General features: G+C 48.3%; 1 protein-coding gene across 1 annotated transcript in view; it reads left to right on the plus strand.

The window, feature by feature from the left end:
• Positions 1 to 15,894, plus strand: part of Dmrtc1b (DMRT like family C1B) — a 45,309-nt gene extending 29,415 nt beyond the window's left edge. The window contains 5 exon segments of the mRNA XM_053743333.1: positions 12,564 to 12,721; positions 13,028 to 13,086; positions 14,615 to 14,762; positions 15,781 to 15,833; positions 15,835 to 15,894. Coding sequence (XP_053599308.1) covers positions 12,658 to 12,721; positions 13,028 to 13,086; positions 14,615 to 14,762; positions 15,781 to 15,833; positions 15,835 to 15,894 — 384 coding nt within the window. The 5' untranslated portion in view covers positions 12,564 to 12,657.
• Positions 15,895 to 21,519: the final 5,625 nt, after the last annotated feature.

Here is a 21,519-nt window from a genome sequence, read left to right on the forward strand (position 1 = left end):
TCCTCCTGACTCAGGCTCTCGAGCCTCTAGGATTACCAGTGTGTACCACCATTCCCAGCTGTGATTTATTTTTGACCAATGAGCCATTTAAAATGTTCCTTTTTAAATTTCCAAACAGTTTTGGGTTTTCAGAAATATTTGTGGTGTCAGTTTTTTCATGTACGTCTGTCATGGTCAGAGAACACACTCTGTATCATTTCAGTCTCTTCTGAAGTGCAGTTAAAAGCATTTGTTGACTTCACTTCAAATAGAAGCACGTCACTTGGTTGCCACCCTAAGACAGGAAGAATCCCTTCAGAGATTTCTGGAACAACAGCTTATCTGTTTCTTTTATTTTTTCTTTCCTAGTATTTTTTTTTTTTTTGCTACGAATTGCTATCTGTTAACTCTAAATTATTAATTCTAATTTTTAGTTTTGTAGCTTCTTTATTTTTGTTTGGATGATCTGCCTAGTGATGAGAGTGGTGGGTTAAGTCACCCAGGAGTATTTTGTTGTGGTCTGTTTGATTCTTGATATCGAAGAGGGTTTGTTTGATTTATGTAGATGCTCCATTGTTTGGGGTATAGATATTGACGACAGCTATTTCTTGTTGTTGTAGAACTCCCTTAAGCACTATGAAATGGTCATCTTTGTCTTTCTGATTAACTTTGGTATGAAATCCACTTTATCTGATATGACGATAGGAACCCCTGCTTGTTTACAAGATCCATGTGAATGATGAGTCTTTGTTCCCATCCTTTCATCTTCAGTCTGTGGAGGTCTTTGCCTATGAGGTGAGTGTCACGAAGAGAGCATGTTGTTGGGTCTTGTTTTTAATCCACTCTGCCAGCCTATGTCTTTCAATTGATGAGTTGAGTCCACTAACATTCAGGGGTATTATCAAGAGATGATTTTTATTTCTGGTCCTTTTGATTTATTTCTAGTTTTTTACATCAAATTAGATTCTCCTTTGATCTATCATTCTTCTAGTGTAGTTTTGCCCTCTGCTGGTTTTCATTTCATGGTATTCTCCACTTCTTCTTCATGAAATGTTTCATTGGGTATGTGTGGTCGTGCCGGCTTTCTAGTTGTGAATTCTCTTAACTTTTGTTTATCGTAAATAGTTTTTACCTCTTCTTCAAATCTGAAGCTTACTGGGATGGCATCCATTTTCTTCCAGAGTCTGATATATATTATTCCAAGACCTCCTAGTTTTTAGTGTCAGGGTTAAAAAATCAGCTGAGATCTGGATTGATTTTCTCCTAAATGTGACCAGCCATGTTCTCTAGCAGCCTTTCAAATTGTATGCTTTTTCTGTATGTTAGGCATTGGCATGATGATGTGTCCAGGAGTGGGCGTGTTGTATTTTTGTATATTTGGAGTCCTATAAGCTTCCTGTATTTGATTTTCCATTTAATTCCTATGCTGTGGAAAATTTTCTGTTATTATTTCTTAGAAGGGATTGTGCACTCCTTTAGTCTGTACTTCAGAGCCTTCATCTACCCCCGCCCCCGAATCTTAGATTTGGCCTTTTAATGTTACCACGTATTTCTTGAAAATTGTGTTCATGGTCTCTTAACATCTTTTCTCCATTACCAACTCTATTTCCCCATCATGTACTTTGTCTTCCTTGCAGGAAAGAAATCTATCTTCTGGATGGTCTAGCCTATTTGTGATGCTTTCCATTGAACTTTTACTTTGGCTTATTGACTCCTTCATTTTGTGAATTTCTGAATGATTCTTCTTCACAATTTCTATTTCCTTATTGAAGTGATCTTTCACTTCTTGTATTTTCTCTCTGTTGTCACTCCTTACATCATCTTTTATCCCATAGATCAGTTTGACTACAAACTTTCTACGTTTCTCCTCTGACATTTCCTCCACTGTGGTGTCCGTGGAGTCTGTGTTTGAGTCATTCTGGCTTATTTGGGTTGGTTCGTTCCTTTGCTCCTTTACATTGTTTGTGTGCCTACCCATCTATTTCAATGGATCTGAAGCAGCGGGGCTTCTACTCTATGAGCTTTTGGTGATCCTGTATCTTTCCCGTGCCTCACAGACTAGGGGAAGTCAAATAACAGCAACCGACTCTGCATGCAATGCATAGTACTAAATGAAGTACTTAGTTGCTATCATGACATCTACAATGTTCATTGACATAATAAACAGAAATGTTAGGATCAGCGATTTGTATCGATAAAGGCAGCAAGTTACCATGAATTACGTCTGGCATAAAATTGGACACTATGTGTTAGCTATGACTTCTGCTGTATTAATTGTTGCTATAACATTAGTAGTGGGGTTTTACAAACCAATTACTGTTAAAAGAAGGTAAGAACAGAGTTAATTAAGAGGAAAGAAGAAGAGATTGGAGGGTGAAAAAGGGTTTGTAGTTTCAAGAGGCGAATAGTGCAGATGCAGAGGTGACAAAGGATGTGTTGTTTATGAGGTGGGAGGAGGAAATAGGAGTAAAATATGAAGGAAGAGTGAAAAAGAGAACATTAGAGTTTGGCTGTAAGAGAAAAGAGAGAGAGAAACAGGGGAAACAGTTGTGAAACAGACAGCACACATGCAAAAAAAAAAAAAACAAATATACTAATCAAAAACCTGAACCTTCAAAAACTGATTGAAGAAAAATAAATACCATTAACAAATGCTACAAATGAGAAAGCAGAAGTAAATATGTCCATGTATAAATGTCCATGTATTGGCCAGTACACAATCAGTCAAAAACAATCAATCAAACCACCACCTTCAAAATAACAACAACGAAAAAAAAAAAAACCCAACAAGTCAATGAGAGTATATGCTCACTGTCTGTGCCAAACTGTCTTTCCGTTTCTTTGCTTCCCTTCCCCGCAGAATGCTGTGGGGTGGAGAAGAGTGGAAAGTGCTATGTCCTCCACTCTCAGGGGATAGATGCTGCTGGGTTGTGTGAGACAAGTTTCTGTAGATGAAGTTCCTGGAGGCAGGCCTTAGGTCTAGTGTGGCCACAGGTGTTTTATTGCCTGGGGAATTGTCAGGCATTATTAAATCAGTGCACTTGCAGGACCGCACCCCAGGAGTCTCTTCAGGGCTCCAAGGTGGGACTGGGAAGCCAATCCATTGCTGAGGCTTTTGTTCCCAGATATGGCCCTTTCTGGTCTCCCAGGGTCTAAGCCCAAGCTCCATCACTATCACCTGCCCATCTGAATTCTCAGGCTGCTGGACCCACAGGTGGGGAGGGAGGCGGGCTCTCTCAGGTCTCTCCAACCTATATTACCCCCAAGGAAAATTCTGTCTGTGCCAGAATTTCTCCAGATTTCCAGGGCTCAGTCTATATCCTGCAGTTGGCATCTGCTGGATTCCTGTACTGGGCTCAGCCCAGAACTCACGGATCTGAGCTCCCGATCTCTGTTGGTGCTGCTGCAACAGGGATGTCCCCAAATGGCTCCTGCTTCGGCTCTCCTGGTACAACTGGCAGACCCGGGGTGTCTTTCGTGCACCACTTTAATGAGCCGAATGGCCTCTTGCTCGGCCCAGGGCGGGCTGCCCCTCCACTCCCAGGATTTTCCATGCCAAGATAGTGCATAGCACTTTGCAGCATTTTCTGACCTTGTGTACTAATGTCCCCTGGTACCGCCGGGAGCTCAGCTCCAATTTTGTTCTTTTTCCTTGTCTGATTTACCCCAAATTTTCCAGTCTCCATGGCTCTCTGTCCAATATTGAGTATCAATGAAGTCCCTTTATCACCCACCTCCCAGAGAAGCAGTATTCCTGCTGCCGGGGTCCAGTGTCATGGAGCTGTGAGAGACCCTGCTTCCCTCTCCTCCGCCCTCTTAACAGGTTGAGTTTAAAAATGTGCATACTGGCACACCCTAGGAAGGCAGAATGAGGTAGGATTGCAGTACATTAGCTGGGTGTAAAGGGTCCCCCTGTCCTTGGAGAAACACACATGAAACATAAAACCTTTCTCATACTTAATTTTTGCTTGTGGAGCTGTGATTTTACTATTGACTGGAGATTAGCACTCTTTAAGTACCAGTTACATTCCAGGCATGTGTGAAGCATTGGAACTCGCCATGGAGCTTCGTGAGGAAACAGGATGTTGACGGTTGAGCTTGGGGACTCAGAGGCAGCCTGCCTGGGTTCTGATCTCAGCTTCACACCAGGTAGCGCTGTGCGTCGGGTGAGGCATTTCACCTTCCTTCTCTTGCTTCCATCTGGAAGATACGAGCAATGAGAGTTTCTTTCCTCGTGGGTTATTGTTATGAGTATTGTCAAAATTATATTAATATCGTGTCTGGCGTACGTAAAACATCACGTACAATGAGGGAGTGCCAGGGATTTGGCAAGCACTTACCAATGTTAGCACATCCCCAGCCTGAGTTCGGCCTATACAGAAAGATCCATGAGGACCCCTTGCTAATTTTTGTTTCTTTGTTGTCTTGGCCTGGTGCCAGCACATAGTAGGCACTCAAAACAGTTTGTTGAAGGAAGACACAGTCCCTATTCTTGATGAGATTGGTGTTTAGTACAAGCCCAGTCCTCACCATGGCCTTGCAAACAACTATTCTAGATGAGAAAATGCTAGACCTACCCTCTGTAGAGTGTGAACGGTGTGAGGGAAGAGACCCTGTCTGCTTTTCGTTCTTTCTTCTGCTCATGTATCCCTAGTACCCAGAAAGAGTGGCGGACATGAAATATGTGATCGGTTGGCATGAGGAAGCACCAAGGCAATCACTGACATGATTTGAACTCTAGCCCAGATGTCATTGTGCCTGTGGGTGTGAGAGAGCATTCATTTTGTTCATTTGAAAAATAATTGTATACATTTAAGGTATACATCAGGCATTCATGTACACAGTGAACTGATTATTTCAGGCAAGAAAGTAAACTCCACACAGTTAGGGTTTCTCATGTGTGTGATGTGAGCACCTGGCAGTACTGTCTTGGTACGATTCTAGTAGATATTACTATTAACTGTAGTCTTCGAGCAGTACATTAGACCTCTAGACTTATTCATTCTTGAGAACTGCGACTGTGTATGCTTTGCCAGTATCTCCCATTTCTCCTGACTTCCCTGTCCCTGGTAACCAACATTCTACTTGCTGCCTCTATGTACTTGACCATTTTCAGATGCCACACTAAAGTGAAACCATGCAGTATCTTTCTTTCTGTATCGGCCTATTTCCCTTAGCATGATGCCATCCGGGCATACGCTTACTGTCCCAAACACAGAATCTCTTTTCGAAAGGCTGAATGATACCCAATAATAGATGTACCTCAATTTCCATACACGTTATTTATTAATGACACCATCTACTGTGTTTCAGGCAGCTTGTTCGTTGTTGTGACCAGAAGACCCAACAAGGACAACTTAAGGGGAGGAAAGGTGTATTTTGGCTCATGGTTTCAGGGACTCAGTCCCTGGTCAACTGCCTCCGTGTCTCTGAGCTGGAGGTGAGCCAGAACATGATGGCAGAAGGGCAGGGGGAAGGCAGACAGCTCGTATATGGCCACCAGGAAGCAGAGAGAGCTCTGCTCACCACGGACAAAATATGAACCCCAAAGTCACAGCCCCCAATGACCTATTTCCCCCAGGCACACCCTGCGTGTTGGTGGTTACCACCCAGTTACTCCATATCAGTGCATTCATATACTGAGCATGTTACAGCTCTCACGATCTCAGATCTCATCTTTTCACCTCTGAACGTTCTTGCATTGTCTCACATGTGAGCTTTTGGGGGACACTTCATATCTAAACCATAGCGTTTGATCCCGGCCCCCAGAAGTTCATGCCCATCTCACAATGCACGTTGTCTTTAGTCCGTTTACAGGTGTCCCCACAGTCTTAAGGGCTCCAGCGTTACCCAAAAGCCCAGGTCTCAAATCACATCTGGGGTGTGAGGCATCCTCTTAGTTGTGAGAGTAAAGATCAAAAGCAAGTTACATATATCCAATATATAATGGCACAGAGTGAACATTTCCATTCCACGAGGGAGAAATAAGGGCATAGAAGAAAGGGATGGGACCCGAGCAAGACTGAAATCCAGCCGGATGATCAAGTCCTGTAGCTTCGAGTCTGGCATGTGCGGCATGTGGCTTCCTGATTTTCTCTCTAAAGGGCTTGTGTGGCTCCACCCTGATGGCTTTGCTCCTTGCCGTCCACTTGACTGCTCTCTAGGCTTGTTTCTGCTCGATTTCTGATGGTTTTCTTGGTTGATGTCCCATGTTACTGGCAAATCTCTTAAACTCGGGGTCTCCATTGCAGCTTTGGTGTCCTTCTAAAATCTTCACCCGTGGCCCTTTCTGGGGATGACAGCAGGGACTCTGACCCTCTACATTTTACCTCACCCCCCCAGGCCTTCCTTTGAAATCTCAGTGTTAGCCTCCGAGAACCCCAAACTCCAGCATCCTGCATTTCTGCATAACCTGCACCACGGTGGTCATGGCCAAGGTCTAGTAGCCAAGCCTCCTGGGATCAAGTCTGCAACAGCCACTCAGTGCCTGTGCAGCTCAGCATGGTAAAATATAATCTTCCTGTGCCCTCCTGTGCAAGCAGGGTGTCACCATCGTACCTTCTCAAAGGAAATTTTTCTCGTATACTCTTGAGCCTGAGAAGGGTGTGGTCTTGCCAATTCCTGAGCTGCCCTCGAGCCTTCTTTCCTATCATTTCTGGGTCAAGTATTTAGCATTTCTTTAGTGTCTGCAATCTCTTAGCCCTGGTTTTGTGCTCACTGTTCTGCACAAACTGCAGGTTTTTCAAATCTTTCCGCTATCCTTTCTGCTCTTCATGGTGACAATACGCTTGGTTAAAAGTCACCAGCGATAAGCCACGACACTGCCTGAACGCCATACTACCTCATAATTTCCTGCGCCAGATCAGTTAGTCCGTCACCCTTAAATTCTCCTCATACCTGGTAGTCTGTAACCTTTGAATAATATCTCTTCATTCCCCAGCCCCTGGGAGCCAGTGTGGTGCATGTTGCTCCTATGAATTCACAGCTTTTAGGTTCCTCATGTCAAGTAACATAATAGTATCATAGTCTACATTATTCCAGCCTTCAGCAGCCCAGCTGCTTGTATCTGTGAACGTAAAATGGATTTGTTGTGAATAGTACACAGACCCATCATGTCTTTTATGCAGTTTGTTTGATACCGTGGTCTGCAGTATGTTTATATTTAGAGTAGTTACCAATTCAGTAGGACTTAAGCCTGCCAGGTTTGTATTTTCTACCTTATGTTCTGTCTTCCTCCATCCCACTGCCCAGGCATTCTTTTGTCCTTATCAGGCATCTTCTCAGAATCTGCTTTTAATTTCCTGGTTGTTTTCCTTATTGCATAATTTTGAGTTATTTTCTTAATGATTGCCCCACAGGTGTCAACTCAGAGTTTAGCTGAAACGAATCTGGTTCCGATTAATGCCCACTTAATCTCAATATTCTACAAAACCTGGATCCGATAAAGCTCCAGACCCTCCTGGCCCCTTCTGCTGTTGTTGGCACAAAATTACTTCTCCATTCACATAAAGCCCATCCAGACGGTTTCATATAACAACTGCTTTATGCAACAATTGCCCTTTAAACCATGCAGGAAGAAAAGCATTACCAAGCACAGTGCATTCATACTGCCTTTTATTAATGTTGACACAGTTTCCTTCAGTGGTTGCTCTCATTGCATCACGGGGAGCAAATTGAGTTACTATTTTTTCTGAGATTTCCCTTTGATATTTCTCACAGGGAAGATCGGCCCACAATAATTTCTATGAGTATGTCCATTATCAAGAAATACCTTTATTTCGCCATCATCTTTGAAGAGACGTGACAACCGAGTGAAATGTGTGCTGCCTGATCCATCATTGAGCCTCAAAATAATGTCTCAAAAATGCTACTGGGACAGTTAGGGAAATTTAAATATGAACCTTATATGGTCTTGGATAATATCACCATATCATTGTTAAATTTCTTCAACGCGATAACGGTGCTGTGGTTGCGTACGAGCGTGCCGTAGTCCTTACGAGATGCATGTCGAAGTATTTGGGTGAAGTGTTTGGAAATGTTGAATAGTTAAGCAAAACAACAATTAGAACAACAAAATTGAGAGAGAAAGCAATAGGATGATGGGAATGCAGGTGAAGCATGTTCGCTGTATTCCCCCTTCAGCTTTGTGTGTTTTCAAATGAGAAGTTGAAAAAAATTTATCTTATGTTAAGAGTTACATACTGAAGCATTTACAAATCATATAAGGTAGTGCCTGGTATTTGCTTGAAAATAATCAGGAGGAGGTGGAGGAGGAGGAGGGGCAAGATTCTATCTGAGCTGAGATCGGCCCTGAGTAATTCATGGTTGCAGTTGAGAGCTAGGTAATGGAAAATTTCTTATATTGTCCTCTCTTGTGCAGTGACTCTTTATATGATCCCGCAGCAGAGAAGCAGAGACATGGTTAAAAGAATGAGTTCTGGGTCCCACCCTAGTTCTTGCCATCTGAGACTACCAATACGAATCTCAGTGATCTCTGTTTTTAGTTAGTGTGTTTCTTTTCCTATTTTTTTTTTGTTGTTGTTTTGGGTTTGAACCCAAGGGGTGCTTTACTACTGAGCCACACCCCCAGCCCTTTGTAATATTTTATTTAGAGACAGGGTCTCACTTTGTTGCTGAGGACCTCATTGAGTTGCTCAGGCCGGCTTTGAAATTGCCATCCTCCTGCCTCAGCCTCCTGAGTTGCTGGGTTGGATTACAGGTGTGTGGCACCACACCCTGCTGTGATCTGTTTTTTGACAAGCTTTGTAGGCAAATCCGATGCAGACTCATGTTCCAGGATGACTGGTCTAGTGCAGTGAACCTGGAGATTGTCTGTAGGGCATGTATACCTTCTATTTACATATGCTTGAAATTAAAAGAACATAAGCTTCTACGTAAAGGAAACAAAACCCAGATGTGTTACAGAACAATTCTTAGTAAAGTTTCAAAATAGTTAACCCCAAATGTAAACACACGCACACACACATACATACACACACTCTCTCTCTCTTTCAGATGGAGAAGAGGGATTATTCCCCAACTCAGTCTCTGAGACTGAAACCTTGACTCTGGAACCAGACAAAGGTAGTATGAGAGACAGAAATTCCACATCGATCATGAGCAAAAGACACAAAAATCCTAAGCAAGATTTTAGCAAACTGAGCCACCCAGCGTATACCAAAGATAATGTAGGCATAGCCGAGTGACATTTTATCCTACGTGTGCAAAGCTGGCACAACATTAGGACAGTAGAGATGGAAGTAGGGGGGCATAAGAGAGGTCTGCATTGCTAATGCAGTCATTGGGTTGCTTGCTCTAGATGCTAATTAGATGCATACATCTAAGTGTTTGAAAACTCACTTGATATACCCTTATGGTGTTTGTACTTTTGTCAAACGTAAGGGAGATTTTGCTTCAGGTTGGGGAAAGAAACCTATCCATGTCAGTCCAGGTATTCATGAATTAAATGACTACTGCTTCGGTGATTTCCATACAGGCAGGATCTACTCGAGTTTTAGGATGAAACTTTGAACTGAGGAATGAAAGGAACATTCCTGAATGTGGTGAAGGGAAAGAAATGGAGGCAAAAAAGGAAGGAATGGAGAGAGGGAGGGAGGGAGGGAGGGACAAAAGAAGGAAGGAAGGAAGGAAGGAAGGAAGAGTGACAAGAATGACCTAATGAAGAGGGAAACAAAGGCAGACTGTTGCTATATGACAACACTGGCAATGTTATCTGTAAAATCTGGACCAATCTGTAGAAGCCCAAATCTGTCATCTCTGTTAGATGTTGTTCCGGGTGACAAAGCCGGTAGTGTAGGAAGCCCACAGGCTTAATTGAATTCCCACTACTCACATATTCCTGGGACATCCCAGAACACCTCTACCGGAACTTTGAGATTCAATAGAGTTTAGTATGGTGGTTGACTTTAAGATCAATATGCTTGTTAAAAATTCAGATGCATTTCTACCATCTCGATCCAAAAAAATAATCGTCACTGTAAACAGGTACCAAACACCAGAACGGCAACGCTCTAGAGCATCCTGGGGACAAATACAATAAATGATGCAAGAGATGTGAATGTACAAAAGGTAAAATTGAAAGGAGCCTGAACGATGAAAAGGTTGAAGACCCACATAAGAGGAGAAACCATCCCGGTTGATGAGTGGAAAGGATGGATATCCTACAGATTCTCCGCTCCCCCTTAGTTGATCCCTAGATTCTGTCAAAATGTAATCCAGATCGATGGTGCCAGGGGAGCCTGACAGGCAGAGCTTGGCTTGTATTTCCATAGAAGAGCAAAAGACAAAGACCAGCAAAGATGTGTTTGGACATGATGGATAAGATGTGGGTTCTTGCCCTAGCGGACGAGTCGCGGGATGAAGTGACAAAAGAATCAGGACAGTGTAGTACTGGCACAGGACTAGGCACGTTCCTCTATGGGACAGAACAGAATGCTTGGAATCAGAGACGCACGGCATGGATCCGAAGTCTCCAGGCATTGGCAAATGTTCCCAGGGGGCGTACGAATGGCTCTGGATTGGAGAAAAGCTGACAAGGGAATGTGGGCGACTGTCAAGCTCACGTGCCGCATTCTCAGACAGGGAATCACAGCATGACAAGCAGACGAGTTAAAAATGCATGCACACAACCTGTGTCACATCCAAAGGGAGGCTAGTCTGGGAAACAGCCACAGGGAGCACAAAGGTCAACCCCAGCACGGGAGCGACTGGTCCGCCTGGTGAAGTGAGTGCAAGAAGCCACTAGGAGGCGAGGGTGCGCGACCGCGGTGGGTGGGTGGAGTGGGAACATCAGTGGATCTCGAAGCTCATTGGCCGGCGGCCACAGGGGTGGGAGGCAGAAGGCACTGCTGGAAGCTCATTGGCCTTTGTGGAAGGGCGGGAACGCAGAGGGAGCTGGAGCAGCAGAGGGGCCTGCGTCTTCCCTCAGTGCTCTTGTCACATCTGATCGGTCCAGACCTTCTGGAGCCTCGGGTAACCACAGGCTGGCATCAGGAATATGGCCCTCCCCCTCCATGCTGCTTCTATATTTCCCTCCTCTCACTCCCTGCTGCTCGAGATCACCAATTCCTTCCCCTTTCCTCCACCTCAGCGGGGAGCAGCGGGTGGTAACCCATCGGCTGCCGAAATACCATCCACGCAAACCCCCGGCAGAACCCATTTGGGGGGGATCCCTTGTCCCAGCACCCCATCCCCGAAATCTGTCCCCTGGGGCAGGGCGAACGCCAGGTGCCTTTGATTCTGAGGTGGGACAGAATGATCGGGCTGGTGAGGCGATGGTGCTCTCTGAAGAGACCAGAGTGGGCAAGTAGGGAGGCAGGGAGGAGAAGACTGTGGGCTGGAGCACCACTGTTGAATTGTGGAGAGGGGAGTGGAAGATTGGTGGGGGGCTGTGGAAGGCCGGCATGGGTTTGAATGAAAGCAGAGCGGTTGTGTGGGTGCAAGAGGACCATTAGTGCCCAGAGGGGCTGCCTGTGGGCTGGATCAGGACCTGGCACCCCACGGAGGGTTCAGCAAACATCTGTTGAATGAAGAAGGTTGGGAATGAATGAAGGGTATAGGAAAATGACAGTCGAAAGAGGGTCAGGGGTTCAGGAGAACGACATGACTTCGTGGGGCACAAGGGGTGATCAGTTTAAAGGGTGAGCAGGGGAATAATTAAGATTAAGGTGGGGTGCAAGAAAAACCAGAATGGGGTCCGGGGGAGGGGGAAACTGAACGTTGGGCATCCACGAGTCTATGCGTTGAGCGCAGGGGGTGTAAGGTCCTGTGTGGGGAGGGAATGAAGAAGACAGGAGGTTAGGAAGACAACTGGTGGTTGCGGTGGATGGGTTCAGGAATCCTGTGGGTTGGGATTGGCAGAGCGCAGGATGGACGATGCATAAAAAGGGGCTGCAGTAACTGTCCCGAGAGGGGATATGGGTGTGCATGTGTGTGCCTGAAAACGGGATGCATGGCGGAGTGAAGGTAAGAAAGGACACTCATGATCAGACTGAGCACGTCAGGGACCCGTGCCAAGAGGTTGCAGAGAGGAGGCGACATGTGAGTGGGGCTTCCTGGGAGGAGGCTGTGTGAGTAAGGAGGTCAGGGTGAAGGTTGGAGAGTTCCATGGGGAAAGAAGGGAGGGCAAAGTGATTCGAGCAGTGAGCAGGATGGAGAAGAAGAATCCAGCCACCTCAGACGGGGTTCTCCCAGGGCAGAGCGAGTACATCAGGGATAGGGGGTGGTGTGGCCATTCTGACCTCCGCTCCTGACCCTAGAACCATGGAACCCAAAGACATACCTGCTGTGCCCTGCTGCCCCTCCGACTCCAAATGTACCACAGGGCGTGAGACCGGAGCCCCATGGGGGATTGAACTTGGCCCCAGAAGAGCTATAGGTCGCTGTGACCGCTGCCACAACCATGGCATCACTACCAAAATCAGGGGCGAAAAGCATTTCTGCCTCTTCCGGGCCTGCGAGTGTCACAATTGTGCCTTCTTCTCGTGAGTATGGTGTCTGACAAGGGGAGGGGTCAGGCCTCCTCTGCATGCGACTAACCCTCGGCCTTCTATCCCCCACTCTAGGGAACAGCGCAGGGCCTTGCCTGCTCTGAGTGCCTTGAAGAGGGAGCGGGGGGCACGGCTAAAGAGGCACCTGGCTCAAGGACTGATCAAGACCATGGCTGCAGCCCCCAGATCCCACCTCCACGTCAAGAAGTTGTCCCTCGAAGCAGGCATCCCCGGTGAGTGGTGTCTCCGGCCAGGGAGGGGGGTCTGAGTTTGGGTGGAGGAAGCACGAGCAGCTGTGTGGCCAGTCCTATCACCAAATCACAGCGTGACCTGGGGCGGGGAGTCCCTGGGCCTTCGCTGGTCTGAGGATAAGACCCATCCACGTCATCTGCCGGGTGTTTGTAGGAAGGGCAGGTCTGGTGGATGGAGAAGGCCCATGGCGAGAGGTGACCTCAGAGGGGGGCTGGGGCATATCGGGGTCTTGCCCAGGGTAGTGGTGGTCTGGCCAGCTCATCAAAGCCGTCCCTTGTCTTTTATAGCTGGGAAGGAGAACTCTATGACCCCTCCTGAGGCTCGTCCCTTCACGCCCCCGCAGGAGGTAAGGAGAGGCTGTCGCCAGTCAGGGAGCCCCCACCCAGCCACCGCTGGGTCCCGAGGCCGTGGGTTCCATCTCCAGCTCTACCACTGACTTGCTGTGTGACCTTGGGAAAAATCACTAGTCCCCGGGCCTCAGTATCCCCTGTGGTAACACGTAAGGTAAGATGGGCTGGTGTTTCAAGGTCTCTGGAGCCCTGACATACTGGGCTCCTGTCTCTGTCCCCAAACATGCCCATACCTCCTCTCCCCATGGCCGGCCTGGTGCCTGATTCCCTCCTGTGATCACTGCCCCTGCAGGAGAGCTCCCAAGGGCCTCTGCCACTCAGCGGGCCCCCAGAACCTTCGTCTGTGCCCTACGCTGCAGCAACCTTGGACCAGCAGCTGACGGGTTCTCTGTCGGGGGAGCCCCACGGGCCCACTGTCCTGCCCGGCATGTGAGTAGACCAAGGGCCACGGAGCCAGCCGTGCCTTGTGTTGTCGTGTGCCCAAAGTCGTGCTTCGTGCCATGGGAGGCAGGAGGAGGAGGAGGAGGGTGAGAAAGGAGGAGGGCAGTGGGGAGGGAAGGGGGAGAAGGGGAAGGCAGACTCTCAGGCTGACCGGCAAGGTCAGGACTCCCCCAGACTTGCCATTTCCTATTTGTGACACTTTGGGAAAGTGACACTGTGGCTTGGAGCCTCCGTTTCCCAGTGGGCATACTGGGAAAATGCCCCACACCCATAGCATTGAAAAGAGGACTAGCCGAGACCTGCCACACGGTAGGCCTGCAAGATGCAGGACTGCGGTTCCACGTGAAACAGACGGGTTGGGAGAGCCGGTCCACTGGCCAGAAAACGGGGGCCGTGATGGTGAGGGCCGCAGAAGCCCAGGGGCAAGTCCAGAGGCCAGTAGAGAAGCCTTCCTGGAGATGAGCCAAGATTGCCCTTGGAGACCCATGGGGATTGCTGTGTGGTGGAGGCAAGAGCCAGCCCCCGCCTGAAAAGGAACAGTAATCCCTTCTCCCCAGCTGCTTTGCACGTGAAAACGCAGACACCTGAGATGCCCAGCCACCTTCACTGTGGCCCTGGGGGGAAAAGGCCCGTAGAGTTTGTGACTGGGGAAAAGGGCGTGCGGGAAGGAAAACAGGCCAAGCAGGAGAAAGGACTTGCCCAAGCCACGAGGACCCATGGCCCCCGCAGTCGTTCAGATTCCCACATGCCAATATTGCAAAGTCCTGCCCTCTCTGTCAACTGGTGGTGCGTGTCCGCCAGAGGGTTTAATCCCCTGGCCTCTCCTCTCCTTGTTTCCAGATGCTCAAGTCTGATCCTCCAGCCCTGTGCCACCCCTGACCACTCTTCTACTGCAGTCACAGGTCCTGGGAAAGAAGTGGGGTCCAGAACCCTGGGAGGGGCCGAGCTTAGTGGAGGGGAAGGGCAGAAGGCCTTGGGGGTGGGGGTGGGGCTGGAGGGAACTGGGGGCTGAAGGGGCGCTTGTCCCGGTGGGAGGAGGTGTGGCTTCCCAGTCCCCCTGCTCTCACACCCTCTCCTTTGCAGGTCCCCAATGCCTCCGACCAGGCTTCGGTTTCTGCCGCCTTAGAGTGGCAGCGGAAGCTGGAGGCTGCCGAGGCTCTGCTGGCCCTGAAAAACTCTTCTTGGGACCCCCCGGAATCGATCTCCCTGCACCAGCCCTGCAGCCCACCAGGTAGCTTGCTCCTTGAAGGGTGAACACGAGGTGGGCACCCTTGGGAAATGGAGCTGGGGCCACGTTGTGGCGAGCTTGTTCTAACTGGGAAGGCGGGGTTGGTGGGTCGAATGTCCCTGGGGCCAGGAACCCAAGCGCCCCAGTCTGAAGCCTGAGAAGGTGCTCGAGGGTTGCCCCGTGAGTCTTCAGGCGAAGGAGAATTTTTTTGTATTGTTTTGTTTCGTTTGTTTTGTTGCTCCTCGGAAAATGGTCACAGCCTTGATGTCAGGAGATAGGAGCACCTAGGCCCTGAGGGTGGCAGGCAGGGGTTTGCCTTGATGTTCGGCATATCAAGTGGAGGCTCGGGTCTGTTGCCTCCCAGCCCAAGGTCCTCTCCGCACTCCCCTGCAGTGTGCCTTGGTCTGGGGAGGAGGGCATACAGAGGTGACAAGGGCCTCTCATCTGGAAGGAGATCTGGTCCCTGACTTCAGGGAATGCCAGCCTGGACATGGAGACCGGATGCCTGCCCAAGCTGTGTTTTGTGGCAGAATATCAATGACATGCTCCAGAGAGGAAGGGCTGGAGAAGCGCAGAGGAGGGTTAAACACCTAGGGAGCCTGGGAGGGAAGGCTGGGCAATGCTGCACAAAAACGGTGTGAGAGTGAAGAAGTGACCCTGGAGGGGGAAGTGCTGGAATGGGGTGGTGGGCGGGGGGGAGGCTGTGGAGTTGGAGAGGTTGTCGATCACACAGGTCTGGCAGGCTGGACTTGGGAGTGTGGCCAGCGCAGAGTGGCCAGGCACTGTTTCTGACCTTGGGAGGGGCATACTCGGACACCCCATGCTCACCCCAAAGAGATGTGGGGGCTGTGACGGTGGGATGTGGTGGGCGGCGAGACTGGAGGTCGGGAAATCAGACCAAGAGGGGCCAGTGCCAGGGTCCCCCGAGGCCCATCTTTGATCGGGTTGGGCAGAAAGGGAGGGGAGAGCTGGGAGCAGACCCGCATGTGACCTGCCCCGCCCCCTTCCTTTCCCTCTGAAGCTCCTGCGGGAGATAGAGGACTCCAGCCTCCCAGCCCCCCTCTGCGACCCAGGGCCGGCCAGCTCGGTTTCACTGCCTATCGGACATCTGGGGTGCATCTCCCTCTTGACCTAAGAGCCCCGAGGAGGAGGCCTCGCCACAGCACTGCCTATTTGGGTATCCTGTTTCTGAATGTGCAAAATGTTTAATGTTCAAAATGCTTAACGTCTTTTTTAAGCCTTCAGGTGTTTTATAAGCTTTCAGACCCTTTTTATGATGTGGGGCAACTCTTTGACTGAGGTTGGATATTCTTGTACCTCCATCCCTTATTCCTGTGGATGCTGGGCCTTTTTATGTGTCCCATAAAAACAGGATTGTGCAATCAGTCTGTCAGTGGGGTTCTGAGTGGGTTCATATGCCAGTGTTTTCATGTGTCTTGTGATTGTGCACATACCTGTGCACCCATGTACGCACCCATGCATGTGGAAACAGGAAGATGTTTTCACTTTGCGTCTAGGTTTGTGTGTGTGAACAAATAATAAACCCTTGTTGTTGTAAGGCACTGAGAAATATGGGTTGTTTGTTACCACAGTATAACCTAGACTATCCTGACGCTAATGGACTGGTTCAGTTCACATTTGAAAGTGAGAGTCACCTTCACTCGAGAGCTGGGTGTTCACAAGGCTAGACAAGGGGATGGCAGAGGGGAAGGAGTAGCAAATTGTTCAGTGGGCGACGAAGTGCCCACCCTCTGCCTGGCAGAGCCTGTTTCCAGTAGTCCGGAGGGCCACGAATCACCGTGCCTTCAGGATCAGGCAGGTGGGGTAAACGAGTAGAGCAGAGGCCAGACGGGCTCTGGCCAGGTGAGAGTGCGGGCTCTGGCCAAGTGAGAGTGCATGCTCTACCTAAGGGGCAAGCGCTGCTTGGCCCTAGCCAAGGGCTGCCGCACAAGAAGGTGGGCTCATTGTGGCCCAACCAACTGCTTGTTTCAAGGGAAGACGGGGTGCTGGATTTCTAAGTGAAATTATTCAGTGTGTGAACAGCAGCTCGGGTTTCCTCTTTGAGCCCTATTGGTGGCCAGAACAAACATCCATGCCGGACAACCTTGGCTGTCAGAGAGCCAGTGCAATTCTAGTCCGTGGTGAATTTTACAGCGGGGGAAACCGAAGCCAATCTGGACAAGAAGAGTCAAAGGAGGGAAAGGAATTAGACCCAGGCCCTACTTTTGAGGGACCGGTGACACAGGAGGGAGAGTCAGCACCTCGTACTTACTCTGGGCTCCCTCTGTGCTAAGCACATACAAACTCACAACAGCTCTGAGAGCAAAGCATTATGCTTGCCATTGCACCTGTGAGGAATCCCGCTCAAGGGGGGAAAGTGACTCACGTTAGCGTTTTCAGGGGGAATTTTGAGCACAGAGCAGGGAAAGGGCCTTGTCTTTGTCAGGCCCTAAATTAGCTCAGGATTTGTTCTCATAAGGCATCCAATGAAGGGTTCAGACCTCAGAGCAACAGACAACAGTCAGAAGGCCTTTTCAAAAGCGCGCAGCCCCTTTACTTCCTACCCAAGGTACCAGTATGTAGTGTACTTAATCGATCAGATGTCTGTTCCCCGCACCTGTTCCTCTGTCCTCTGCTGATGTTCTAAAGAAATGGAGGAACTGGAGGCTGACCGCCTCCCGCCACCAGGCAGGCAAGGAAGCTCAGCTAGACCCTCCTGCACGTGGGCTTTTCCCCGTACTCTTTCTTCTCTACGTCCTCCCCTGACTCGACTTTACCCCAGACGATTGATGGAGATGACATCTAATTACTACCACTCATTGTCTGTTTGTGTGTTGTTGTTGTTTGCGTGTGGGTTTTGAGGCCCTGAGAAGTCATGGTTCTCCTATACTCTGCCTGATGGTGGAGAAACAAGCATGCAAATTCACTGAGGACTCAGCACAAGATGGAAGTCCATCTCACACATCCGTCCTTCCCTGATTTGCTACATGCATAAATGATCCCAAACCCTCCTACTCCAGGGGACAGATGAACGATTCCCCATATTCCTTCAGGGAGGAAGCGAAGTACTGGAGAAAGCCCAAGACCCTACCTTGCAACTATGCTCCGGCACGACATGGACCCCGCGATGGTTGGGCGGAGGAGGAGTGTACTTTGGTACTAGGATACGGCCAGAGAAGTGGGAGGAAAAGAGAAACAACGTGGCTCATGTTGGGGCAAGGAGGGAGGCCCTCTGGGTTTTCTGAGGCTCACCACCCTTTACGTGCTTTTTTCACATTTCTTTCAGGCACAGCTGCCGCACATGCACGCAAACAGGAGCATGCCTGTGCGCGCACACAGATTTCTTCAGTGCTTCCCACGGACCTTATCTGGTGTGTTTTGGGAAACTCAGGACGCCTTTGTAAATGTTTATCATCACGTGTTCATGTGTTTCTCATTTTGTCACGTACCGCCCCGGCTGACAGGTTTCAAACATCACCGTAAAGAGCACTCGAACAGTTGTGTCTTGACTCTTGTGTGTTATGTCACAGCTTCAGTTAGGCCTGAGCATACCCATCTCATCAGAGCATCCACAGAGTGATGCGATCTCATCCGGTAGCTGAAGAGTTAACCGGAGGGTCTCTGGGCTTAGGGGAGGTTGGGGGAAATGTCCTGAGTTGTCCCACTTGTTCTTTGTGGGATACAAAAGTGATGCCAATGAATGCTGAGTTGGGAGGAGATGCATTTCCACCATTGAGAGGCAATAACTGTAAATAACCTCAAGAACATAGGTAATAGTGAGGTGCAGGACAATAATTGGGGATTGATGGATTTCAAGCAAGCATTACCTTTGTTCCAGTATAGAGGATGTGATCCTTACTTCGTATGATTGGGTTTTTAATAAGGACTGTATTTCATAACTGGCTCACAAAAGCCTGAAACGCAACAGTCAGCATTTATGGTCCAGGAAGTGCCATCTCCAGCACCCCACTGATTTCGACCTTGGCCCAGGAAGACCAGTCTTCCGGAGTACGCCCCATTAACACTACATGGCAGACTTCTGGTCCACATGGAGAATTCTGGTCTCCAAGCACAAATGGTTTCACACTTCACACGTGTATGTGTGAAAGTATGATTTTTAACTCCCCAGATGGAAAGGCTTGGAACAAAGGTCGAGCTGGAGGAATAGCCCAAAGTGCTTATGTGGGAAGGCCCACTTCTGGAGGGGGCCAAAGTGGGTAGAAGTGAGTGGTAGGGATGCCAGGATTCGCAAAGCCCACACAGGAGTGCATTCCTCAGGTTTCTTAAGGGCTACGGGAATGGTGTCACCTGGGCACTGCACTCGTATCTCTCACTTGACACAGAGACATCCTTATTCCCCCTCCTGGTGCTTAGATCCACGCTGCATAAGAAAAGATACACAAACTTCTCTGGTTTGCCTTTTTTCTCTTTTTCACTCTAAAACACTTGCTCTCCAGGTGGGGAGTAGTGTTATTTCAGGGAATGGATGCATTGTCCATACCACAAGGAGTCTTGGGACGTTTTTAGAGCCAAATGCCAAAACGCCTTTTCCAAAGTGCTGCTTTGGCTCCCGTGTCATTTCAGTGAATGGATGTGCAAGCCACAGTGGAAAGCCCATAGTGAAGTGCTTAAGCCACATGAATAGAAGAAGTTACTAAAAGTGAAAATAAATGTCTGTGAGATCACTCCAGAGTGCTCCATAGAGACGCCCCTTATTCCTTTCGACACGAACGGAACGGTACTCCATTGTGTGGACGTGCCATAGAGTAGTCAAAGAAGCTCATGTTGATGGACACGTTGGCTATTTCTCTACTTGTATGGTGAACCCTGGCTGCACGGTCCAAATCTTTACTATTTTTATCTCTGTGTCTTGGAATGGATCTGCAGACGGAGTATTGCTGTCTAAAGGCTAAAAATCCCAAGTGATCTTGTTCCTATGTCAAATCTGCCTTCAGAAAGGTTGTATGATCATCCTTTCCCCATCAATAACTGACAGGAGAAAATTTCCCGGTGTCTCATCAGGAGAGCTGTCCGAAGTTTTGATTTTGTTCACCTCATAGGTGACAAATGGCATGCTAGTGTATATTTTAGCTTGCATATCTCTTGACATTAGCAGGGTGGCACAACTTTTTCATGTGGTTAAGTGTCGTTCTTGTTTTCTTTTGGCTATGCACTATTAATGTATATATTTTTGGCCCAGTTTCTACAGAGACTCAGCTTTTTCTCAAAACACTTTTCAAGACACTTCTTTCTATCTCGGGGATATATTAGGAGAGTTGCCTCTTTCCTCTGATGTACACTGAAAAAAATTTTCCCTGCCTGTCATGCATCTTTCTAACCCGCGCGTGGTGTTTTGGTTCATTTTATGTTGATTCTGTCAACTTTATCAATATATTGACTTATTTCTCCTGGATGATCAGTCACATCTAGGAAAGATTTCCCATCCTTAATGTATAGAGGATTGGCACTTGAAACACTCACATGGACTCACACTTCACATTTTAAACTGCAATCCACTTGTGATTTGTACCCACTCATGGTGTGAGCCAAAGTGAGGGGTTCCCATGGGAGTGACATTAGCATGATGGTGGTAGAGAAACCCACACATCTAGAATTAACACAGACATATGGACGATGATACCAGGGAGAAATGTAGAGATGGAATGAGAAGGCCTAGCTCACTGGTCATTGTTAAAAGGAGGAGGAAGGGGAGGAGTGGGAGGAGGAGGAGGAGGAGGAGGAGGAGGAGGAGGAGATTCTACGGAAAGGTGTAGGAGAATTTCCAGAATTTGGCATGGCTCTCGTGCCCTTCCCTCTATCCTACACAGTATAGAGCGACCAGGAGGAAATCTTTAATACTGGGCTCCTGTCTTGGGACGGACATGAAAATAAGGTCTGAGCATCCAATGTTCTGGCTCATCTGGGGCATTCATGTTGATATCTTTTCTGTCTCTCCTGACTTGAAAGTCTGAAGCAACCTGAGACAGAGATTGGAAGCCCCTAAAAACATGCCAGCAGCCTTTAAGAACTGCAGTTCCACAGGCAGGCACCCGGGGAAGCAAGAGATCAGAAAAGGCTGGAGAGATCATTGAATCTCCATCAATTGGAGAGAGTCTTCCAATGAATCAAGACAGGATGGAAAGACGGGGCGGCAGGGGGCGGGGGCAGTTCGGGTCCTCAAATACCCAAGTGCCAACAAAAGATTGCAAGACATATAAATCAATACAGAAACATGGAACAATCAGAAGAACAAAACAACCTCCAGAAGCTGACCTTCAAGAAACACGGACGTATTAGCAGCCTGGCAAGCAATTCAAAATGCCTGCCACAACGTCTTCAACAAGCTGAAAGAGGACACAGATGAACAGCTGGACGACCTTCCAAAATCAGGGAGTGTGTGTGACCACATCCGGAAGACTCAAACTTCCTGATTTCAAAGCAATTTACAAAACTATGGTAATCCAAACAGTCTGGTGAGGGCATAAAGATGGAGAAATGGACCAAGGGAATAGAACAGAGAATGCAGAAATGAGCCCTCATCTAGAGGGTCACAAGATCTTTGAAAAGGGTACAAGCCCACTCTGTGGGAGAAGATAGTCACCTCATCAAAAGGTGTTTGGAAAACCACATGCAAAGAAGAAAGTTGGATGCTGACCTTACATCATGTATAAAATGTAATTGAAAAAGATCAAAGGCCCAAACTCAAACCACCAAAATCAAAAGCAGGCGAATGAGACTATAGGTAACTTAGGAATGTTGG

Source organism: Sciurus carolinensis, chromosome X (genome assembly GCF_902686445.1).
Source record: "Sciurus carolinensis chromosome X, mSciCar1.2, whole genome shotgun sequence".
Classification (NCBI taxonomy): Eukaryota; Metazoa; Chordata; class Mammalia; order Rodentia; family Sciuridae; genus Sciurus; species Sciurus carolinensis.